Here is a 10,850-nt window from a genome sequence, read left to right on the forward strand (position 1 = left end):
AAGGTAGGAAGAGGAGGGATGGAGAAGGTAGGAAGAGGAGGGATGGAGAAGGTAGGAAGAGGAGGGATGGAGAAGGTAGGAAGAGGAGGGATGGAGAAGGTAGGAAGAGGAGGGATGGAGAAGGTAGGAAGAGGAGGGATGGAGGAGGTAGGAAGAGGTTGGACACGGTAGAAAAGAGATGGTAAGTTGAGACTCGGTAGAGAAAGTAAAGGAGAGGCTGGGCCAGGAGTGATGGATTTGGGGGTGGTTGGGATGGATTTGGGGGTGGTTGGGTCCTCACATTATTCTCAGGTTGGGGTGGAGTCGGCAGTTGGTCACACGCTCTCTCCAGAGACCCGTCCAGCACTCTTTCTTGGGACCGTTCTGCTGCTCTCTCCTTAGACTGTCGCAGTGCCCCCTCCCGTCGAGGCTCCTTGGTTCGTTCCTTGCGCTCCGGCTTGGGTTTGTTCTCCATCCTCTTCTGAGCCTGACGAACGAACGTACTTCCCAGATCCAGGTCATCCTGTAAGCAGAGGGCGGATCTCACTCATTGGGTGATTATCTGGCACTTGGGATAGACAGACTGAGGGCCAACAACACACATGAACCAATCACAACAACTTCACATAGACCGACCTTCCCAGGTGTAATCTGGAACATGAGAGCCCCGACAACCCCCATTACTGATAGGATTACTATGGAGGTCCTCTTTACTCACATCACTAGCGGAGGTGCTGGAGTCTTGCTGAGCCGCGTCCTCATTATCCGCTTTCCCCTTCCGTATTGCGATATTATTATCCATAGTCTTTGTGACCGTTACCTGGAAGACAAAACATGGAACCTGCTAACAGACTGCCGTCCAATCAGAGACCAGCCCCGCCTGCTTTCCTGTAGGACGCCATCCTCTCTCCATGAACAGGGCCACCGCCCAGTGAGCCTGACCCTCCCCCACCCAGTGACCCTGACCTTAACCCACCCAGTGAGCCTGACCCTAACCTAATAACTCTCACCCACCCAGTGACCCTGACCCTCACCCACCCAGTGACCCTGACCCTAACCCACCCAATGACCCTAACCCACCCAGTGAGCCTGACCCTAACCCACCCAATGAGCCTGATCTTAACCCATTGACCCTCACCCACCCAGTGAGCCTGACCCTAACCCACCGAGCCTGACCCTAACCCACCCAAGTAAGCCTGACCCTAAACCAGTGCGTCTGACCCTAACCCACCCAGTGAGTCTGACCCTAACCCACCCAGTGAGCCTGATCTTAACCCATTGACCCTCACCCACCAAGTAAGCCTGACCCTAAACCAGTGCGTCTGACCCTAACCCACCCAGTGAGCCTGACCCTCCCCCACCCAGTGACCCTGATCTTAACCCACTGAGCCTGACCCTAACCCATCCAGTGAGCCTGACCCTAACCTAATAACCCTCACCCACCCAGTGAGCCTGACCTTAACCCACCCAGTGACCCTGACCCTAACCCACCCAGTGAGCCTGACCCTAATCTAATAACCCTCACCCACCCAGTGACCCTGACCCACCCAGTGACCCTGACCCTAACCCACCCAATGACCCTAACCCACCCAGTGAGCATGACCCTAACCCACCCAGTGAGCCTGATCTTAACCCATTGACCCTCACCCACCAAGTGAGCCTGACCCTAACCCACCAAGTGAGCCTGACCCTAACCCAGTGAGCCTGACCCTAACCCACCCAAATGAGTCTGACCCTAACCAGTGCACCTGACCCTAACCCACCCAAATGAGCCTGACCCTAACCCATTGTGCCTGATCTTAACCCACTGACCCTCACCCACCAACTGAGCCTGACACTAACCCATTGACCCTCACCTACCAACTGAGCCTGACCCTAACCCACCCAAGTGAGCCTGACCCTAACCTAATAACCCTCACCCACCCAGTGAGCCTGACCTTAACCCACCCAGTGACCCTGACCCTAACCCACCCAGTGAGCCTGACCCTAACCTAATAACCCTCACCCACCCAGTGACCCTGACCCTCATCCACCCAGTGACCCTGACCCTAACCCACCCAATGACCCTAACCCACCCAGTGAGCCTGACCCTAACCCACCCAATGAGCCTGATCTTAACCCATTGACCCTCACCAACCAAGTGAGCCTGACCCTAACCCACCGAGCCTGACCCTAACCCACCTAAGTAAGCCTGACCCTAAACCAGTGCGTCTGACCCTAACCCACCCAAGTGAGTCTGACCCTAACCTACCCAGTGAGCCTGATCTTAACCCATTGACCCTCACCCACCAAGTAAGCCTGACCCTAAACCAGTGACCCTGACCCTAACCCACCCAGTGAGCCTGACCCAACCCACCCAGTGAGCCTGATCTTAACCCATTGACCCTCACCCACCAAGTGAGCCTGACCCTAACCCACCAAGTGAGCCTGACCCTAACCCAGTGAGCCTGACCCTAACCCACCCAAATGAGTCTGACTCTAACCAGTGCACCTGACCCTAACCCACCCAAATGAGCCTGACCCTAACCCATTGTGCCTGATCTTAACCCACTGACCCTCACCCACCAACTGAGCCTGACACTAACCCATTGACCCTCAAGTACCAACTGAGCCTGACCCTAACCCACCCAAGTGAGCCTGACCCTAACCTATTAACCCTCACCCACCCAGTGAGCCTGACCTTAACCCACCCAGTGACCCTGACCCTAACCCACCCAGTGAGCCTGACCCTAACCTAATAACCCTCACCCACCCAGTGACCCTGACCCTCATCCACCCAGTGACCCTGACCCTAACCCACCCAATGACCCTAACCCACCCAGTGAGCCTGACCCTAACCCACCCAATGAGCCTGATCTTAACCCATTGACCCTCACCCACCAAGTGAGCCTGACCCTAACCCACCCAATGAGCCTGATCTTAACCCATTGACCCTCACCCACCAAGTGAGCCTGACCCTAACCCACCAAGTGAGCCTGACCCTAACCCAGTGAGCCTGACCCTAACCCACCCAAATGAGTCTGACCCTAACCAGTGCACCTGACCCTAACCCACCCAAATGAGCCTGACCCTAACCCATTGTGCCTGATCTTAACCCACTGACCCTCACCCACCAACTGAGCCTGACACTAACCCATTGACCCTCACCTACCAACTGAGCCTAAACCCTAAGCCACCCAAGTGAGCCTGACCCTAACCTAATAACCCTCACCCACCCAGTGAGCCTGACCTTAACCCACCCAGTGACCCTGACCCTAACCCACCCAGTGAGCCTGACCCTAACCCACCCAATGACCCTAACCCACCCAGTGAGCCTGACCCTAACCCACCCATTGTGCCTGATCTTAACCCACTGACCCTCACCCACCAACTGAGCCTGACACTAACCCATTGACCCTCACCCACCAAGTGAGCCTGACCCTAACCCACCAAGTGAGCCTGACCCTAACCCAGTGAGCCTGACCCTAACCCACCCAAATGAGTCTGACCCTAACCAGTGCACCTGACCCTAACCCACCCAAATGAGCCTGACCCTAACCCATTGTGCCTGATCTTAACCCACTGACCCTCACCCACCAACTGAGCCTGACCCTAACCCATTGACCCTCACCTACCAACTGAGCCTGACCCTAACCCACCCAAGTGAGCCTGACCCTAACCAGTGCAACTGACCCTAACCCACCCAAGTGAGCCTGACCCTAACCAGTGCAACTGACCCTAACCCACCCAAGTGAGACTGACCCTAACCCACCCAAGTGAGACTGACCCTAACCCACCCAAGGATCCTGAACCTGTTACCCTACCGTTACTCAGTGACCCTGAACCTAACCCATTGGTCCTACTTCTAGCCCAGTGGCACTGACCTTATCCCAGTGACCCTAAACCTACCTCATTTTCTGTGCATCTGAAAACATTAACGAGACCCATGTCACCCTACCCACTGAGTGTCTGTGCCATGACACTCCCAGCCCCTTGATATTCACCTTACCAGCCCTCAATTACTCAATGCTGTTGCAGATGGTAATTGGTTGGTATGAGAGGAGTAGTAATGTCACTTAGTCATGTGACAGTGTTCAGTCATGATGATTGGCTGCTAGACCAAAGCCCTGTCATATGAGAGAAGGTCATAAGCCCCCCTCACATCAGGACGCATTGTGTACAATGGGATAAGGTGAATATCAGGGGTCCGGGGCCCTTTTCCTGAGCACACAACAAAGAGACTGAGTACCCAGAATTCCTCACTGACCGTCTTCTCCTCCAATGAGGTCTTCCCATTCTCAGCCTCCTGCAGCTTCTGCTGGCGTTTCCGATCTTTCTGCCTCTAGAATGACGAGGAACAATGCAAACCATTACTTCCATAGAGAAGGTCAAAGGGGGCGGAGACAGCAGACAGCCGACAGCAGACAGCCAACAGCCGACAGCCAACAGCCGACAGCCAACAGCAGACAGCCAACAGCAGACAGCCGACAGCAGACAGCCGACAGCCAACAGCCAACAGCCGACAGCCAACAGCCGACAGCCAACAGCCAACAGCCAACAGCCGACAGCCAACAGCAGACAGCCGACAGCAGACAGCCAACAGCAGACAGCCAACAGCAGACAGCCAACAGCAGACAGCAGACAGCCGACAGCAGACAGCCAACAGCAGTCAGCCGACAGCCAACAGCCGACAGCCAACAGCAGACAGCCAACAGCAGACAGCCGACAGCAGACAGCCAACAGCCAACAGCAGACAGCAGACAGCCAACAGCAGACAGCCAACAGCAGACAGCCAACAGCAGACAGCCGACAGCAGACAGCCAACAGCCAACAGCAAACAGCAAACAGCCAACAGCAGTCAGCCGACAGCCAACAGCAGTCAGCCGACAGCCAACAGCCGACAGCCAACAGCAGACAGCCAACAGCCGACAGCCAACAGCCGACAGCCAACAGCCGACAGCCAACAGCAGACAGCCAACAGCAGACAGCCGACAGCCGACAGCCGACAGCCAAAAGCCGACAGCCAACAGCCGACAGCAGACAGCCAACAGCAGACAGCAGTCAGCCGACAGCCAACAGCAGTTAGCCGACAGCCAACAGCAGACAGCCAACAGCCAACAGCAGACAGCCAACAGCAGACAGCCAACAGCAGACAGCCAACAGCAGACAGCCAACAGCAGACAGCCAACAGCAGACAGCCAACAGCAGACAGCCGACAGCCAACAGCAGACAGCCAACAGCCAACAGCCGACAGCCAACAGCCGACAGCCAACAGCCAACAGCAGACAGCCAACAGCAGACAGCCAACAGCCGACAGCCAACAGCCGACAGCCAACAGCAGACAGCCAACAGCAGACAGCCAACAGCAGACAGCCAACAGCAGACAGCCGACAGCCGACAGCCAAAAGCCGACAGCCAACAGCCGACAGCAGTCAGCCGACAGCCGACAGCCAACAGCAGTCAGCCGACAGCCAACAGCAGTCAGCCGACAGCCAACAGCAGTCAGCCGACAGCCAACAGCCAACAGCAGACAGCCAACAGCAGACAGCCAACAGCAGACAGCCAACAGCAGTCAGCCAACAGCAGTCAGCCAACAGCCAACAGCAGACAGCCAACAGCCGACAGCCAACAGCCGACAGCCAACAGCCGACAGCCGACAGCAGACAGCCGACAGCCGACAGCCAACAGCAGTCAGCAGACAGCCAACAGCAGACAGCCAACAGCAGACAGCCAACAGCAGACAGCCAACAGCAGACAGCCAACAGCAGTCAGCCGACAGCAGTCAGCCGACAGCCAACAGCAGACAGCCAACAGCAGACAGCCAACAGCAGACAGCCAACAGCCAACAGCAGTCAGCCGACAGCCAACAGCCGACAGCCAACAGCAGACAGCCAACAGCAGACAGCCAACAGCAGACAGCCAACAGCAGACAGCCAACAGCAGACAGCCGACAGCAGACAGCCGACAGCCGACAGCAGACAGCCGACAGCAGACAGCCGACAGCCAACAGCAGACAGCCAACAGCAGACAGCCAACAGCAGACAGCCGACAGCAGACAGCCGACAGCAGACAGCCGACAGCCGACAGCAGACAGCCGACAGCAGACAGCCGACAGCCAACAGCCGACAGCCAACAGCCAACAGCAGACAGCCAACAGCAGACAGCCAACAGCAGACAGCCAACAGCAGACAGCCAACAGCAGACAGCCAACAGCCAACAGCCGACAGCAGACAGCCGACAGCCAACAGCAGACAGCCAACAGCAGACAGCCAACAGCAGACAGCCAACAGCAGACAGCCAACAGCCAACAGCAGACAGCCAACAGCAGACAGCCAACAGCAGACAGCCAACAGCAGACAGCCAACAGCAGACAGCCAACAGCCAACAGCAGTCAGCCGACAGCCAACAGCCGACAGCCAACAGCAAACAGCAAACAGCCAACAGCAGTCAGCCGACAGCCAACAGCAGTCAGCCGACAGCCAACAGCCGACAGCCAACAGCAGACAGCCAACAGCCGACAGCCAACAGCCGACAGCCAACAGCCGACAGCCAACAGCCGACAGCCAACAGCAGACAGCCAACAGCAGACAGCCGACAGCCGACAGCCAAAAGCCGACAGCCGACAGCCGACAGCAGACAGCCAACAGCAGACAGCAGTCAGCCGACAGCCAACAGCAGTTAGCCGACAGCCAACAGCAGACAGCCAACAGCCAACAGCAGACAGCCAACAGCAGACAGCCAACAGCAGACAGCCAACAGCAGACAGCCAACAGCAGACAGCCAACAGCAGTCAGCCGACAGCCAACAGCAGACAGCCAACAGCCAACAGCCGACAGCCAACAGCCGACAGCCAACAGCCAACAGCAGACAGCCAACAGCAGACAGCCCACAGCCGACAGCCAACAGCCGACAGCCAACAGCAGACAGCCAACAGCAGACAGCCAACAGCAGACAGCCAACAGCAGACAGCCGACAGCCAACAGCCGACAGCCAACAGCCGACAGCCAACAGCAGACAGCAGTCAGCCGACAGCCGACAGCCAACAGCAGTCAGCCGACAGCCAACAGCAGTCAGCCGACAGCCAACAGCCAACAGCAGACAGCCAACAGCAGACAGCCAACAGCAGACAGCCAACAGCAGTCAGCCAACAGCCAACAGCAGACAGCCAACAGCCGACAGCCAACAGCCGACAGCCAACAGCCAACAGCCGACAGCCGACAGCAGACAGCCGACAGCCAACAGCAGTCAGCAGACAGCCAACAGCAGACAGCCAACAGCAGACAGCCAACAGCAGACAGCCAACAGCAGTCAGCCGACAGCAGTCAGCCGACAGCCAAGAGCAGACAGCCAACAGCAGACAGCCAACAGCAGACAGCCAACAGCAGACAGCCAACAGCCAACAGCAGTCAGCCGACAGCCAACAGCCAACAGCAGACAGCCAACAGCAGACAGCCAACAGCAGACAGCCAACAGCAGACAGCCGACAGCAGACAGCCGACAGCAGACAGCCGACAGCCAACAGCAGACAGCCAACAGCAGACAGCCAACAGCAGACAGCCAACAGCAGACAGCCGACAGCAGACAGCCGACAGCAGACAGCCGACAGCCAACAGCCGACAGCCAACAGCCGACAGCAGACAGCCGACAGCAGACAGCCGACAGCCAACAGCCAACAGCAGACAGCCAACAGCAGACAGCCAACAGCAGACAGCCGACAGCAGACAGCCGACAGCAGACAGCCGACAGCAGACAGCCGACAGCCAACAGCAGACAGCCAACAGCAGACAGCCAACAGCAGACAGCCAACAGCCAACAGCAGTCAGCCGACAGCCAACAGCCGACAGCCAACAGCAGACAGCCAACAGCAGACAGCCAACAGCCGACAGCCGACAGCCGACAGCCGACAGCAGACAGCCGACAGCAGACAGCCGACAGCCAACAGCAGACAGCCAACAGCAGACAGCCAACAGCAGACAGCCAACAGCCAACAGCAGTCAGCCGACAGCCAACAGCCGACAGCCAACAGCAGACAGCCAACAGCAGACAGCCAACAGCCGACAGCCGACAGCCGACAGCCGACAGCAGACAGCCAACAGCAGACAGCCAACAGCCAACAGCAGACAGCCAACAGCAGACAGCCGACAGCAGACAGCCGACAGCCAACAGCCGACAGCAGACAGCCGACAGCCAACAGCAGACAGCCAACAGCAGACAGCCAACAGCAGACAGCCAACAGCAGACAGCCAACAGCCAACAGCAGTCAGCCGACAGCCAACAGCCGACAGCCAACAGCAGACAGCCAACAGCCGACAGCCGACAGCCGACAGCCGACAGCCAACAGCAGACAGCCAACAGCAGACAGCCAACAGCAGACAGCCAACAGCAGACAGCCAACAGCAGACAGCCAACAGCAGACAGCCAACAGCAGTCAGCCGACAGCCAACAGCAGACAGCCAACAGCAGACAGCCAACAGCAGACAGCCAACAGCAGACAGCCAACAGCAGACAGCCAACAGCAGACAGCCAACAGCCAACAGCAGTCAGCCAACAGCCGACAGCCAACAGCCGACAGCCGACAGCCGACAGCAGACAGCCGACAGCCAACAGCCGACAGCAGACAGCCGACAGCAGACAGCAGACAGCAGACAGCAGACAGCCGACAGCCGACAGCAGACAGCCGACAGCCAACAGCCAACAGCAGACAGCCGACAGCCGACAGCCGACAGCAGACAGCCAACAGCAGACAGCCAACAGCAGACAGCCAACAGCCAACAGCAGACAGCCAACAGCAGACAGCCAACAGCAGACAGCCAACAGCAGACAGCCGACAGCAGACAGCCGACAGCCGACAGCAGACAGCCGACAGCCGACAGCAGACAGCCGACAGCAGACAGCCGACAGCCGACAGCCGACAGCCAACAGCCAACAGCCAACAGCCAACAGCCAACAGCCAACAGCCAACAGCCGACAGCCGACAGCCGACAGCAGACAGCCAACAGCAGACAGCAGACAGCAGACAGCCAACAGCAGACAGCAGACAGCAGACAGCCAACAGCAGACAGCCAACAGCAGACAGCCAACAGCAGACAGCCGACAGCCGACAGCCGACAGCAGACAGCCGACAGCCGACAGCAGACAGCCGACAGCAGACAGCCGACAGCCGACAGCCGACAGCCAACAGCCAACAGCCAACAGCCGACAGCCGACAGCCGACAGCAGACAGCCAACAGCAGACAGCAGACAGCAGACAGCCAACAGCAGACAGCAGACAGCAGACAGCCAACAGCAGACAGCCAACAGCAGACAGCCAACAGCAGACAGCCGACAGCAGACAGCCGACAGCCGACAGCCGACAGCCAACAGCCGACAGCCGACAGCCGACAGCCGACAGCAGACAGCCGACAGCCAACAGCAGACAGCAGACAGCAGACAGCCAACAGCAGACAGCCAACAGCAGACAGCCAACAGCAGACAGCCGACAGCAGACAGCCGACAGCCGACAGCAGACAGCCGACAGCCGACAGCCGACAGCCAACAGCCGACAGCTGACAGCCAACAGCAGACAGCCAACAGCAGACAGCTGACAGCAGACAGCAGACAGCCAACAGCAGACAGCCAACAGCAGACAGCCAACAGCAGACAGCCAACAGCAGACAGCCAACAGCAGACAGCAGACAGCCAACAGCAGACAGCCAACAGCAGACAGCCAACAGCAGACAGCCAACAGCAGACAGCCGACAGCAGACAGCCAACAGCAGACAGCCAACAGCAGTCAGCCGACAGCAGTCAGCCGACAGCCGACAGCAGACAGCCGACAGCAGACAGCAGACAGCAGACAGCCGACAGCAGACAGCCGACAGCCGACAGCAGACAGCCGACAGCAGACAGCCGACAGCAGACAGCCGACAGCAGACAGCCGACAGCAGACAGCCAACAGCAGACAGCCGACAGCAGACAGCCAACAGCAGTCAGCCGACAGCAGTCAGCCGACAGCAGACAGCCGACAGCCGACAGCCGACAGCAGACAGCCGACAGCCGACAGCAGACAGCCAACAGCCGACAGCAGACAGCCGACAGCCGACAGCAGACAGCCAACAGCAGACAGCCAACAGCAGACAGCCAACAGCAGACAGCCAACAGCAGACAGCCAACAGCAGTCAGCCGACAGCAGTCAGCCGACAGCAGTCAGCCGACAGCCGACAGCAGACAGCCAACAGCAGACAGCCGACAGCCGACAGCAGACAGCCAACAGCAGACAGCCAACAGCAGACAGCCGACAGCAGACAGGCGACAGCCGACAGCAGACAGCCGACAGCAGACAGCCGACAGCCGACAGCCGACAGCAGACAGCAGACAGCAGACAGCAGACAGCAGACAGCAGACAGCCGACAGCAGACAGCCAACAGCAGACAGCCAACAACAGACAGCCAACAGCAGACAGCAGACAGCCGACAGCAGACAGCCAACAGCAGACAGCCAACAGCCAACCGCATACCTTCTTCTTCAGTCTCTTCTTATCCGCCTTCTCCTTCTCCTTCTTCTCCTCTTCTAATAATTCCCTGGCATTCCGGTCCGCCTCCTTCATAGTAAAGACACGTCATGTGACACATCTGTCCAACCTACCACCAATCATTTCTCCTCCTCTACCACCAATCCTGTCCTGTCCTCTCCTGCCTACCACCAATCCCATCCTCCCCTCACCCGCTTCCACCAATCCAGTCCTCTCCCCTCCCACCTACCAACAATCCGGTCTCCTCTTCTCCCACCAATCTCATCCCCTCCCACCTACCACCAATCATTTCTCCTCCTCTCCTGCCTGCCACCAATCCCGTCCTCTCCTCTCCAACCAATCCCATCCTCTCCTGCCTGCTAGCCAATCCAGTCCTCTCCTC

The 10,850-nt window shown here is 58.2% G+C and overlaps 1 protein-coding gene across 1 annotated transcript; it reads right to left on the bottom strand.

Annotated features, from left to right (window-relative positions):
• Nucleotides 1–280: 280 nt before the first annotated feature.
• Nucleotides 281–10,590, bottom strand: LOC309544165 (uncharacterized protein; the record flags this gene model as incomplete). The annotated part of the gene is made up of 4 exons (XM_082276533.1): nucleotides 10,454–10,590; nucleotides 4,226–4,300; nucleotides 698–799; nucleotides 281–502 (listed from the first exon to the last, which is right to left on the bottom strand). Coding segments are annotated over exons 1-4 (489 nt in total), but the record flags the coding sequence as incomplete, so codon positions are not given.
• Nucleotides 10,591–10,850: the final 260 nt, after the last annotated feature.

The sequence above is a fragment of the Pelophylax lessonae genome (genome assembly GCF_965119305.1).
Source record: "Pelophylax lessonae genome assembly, contig: HAP1_SCAFFOLD_1383, whole genome shotgun sequence".
NCBI classification, from domain to species: Eukaryota; Metazoa; Chordata; class Amphibia; order Anura; family Ranidae; genus Pelophylax; species Pelophylax lessonae.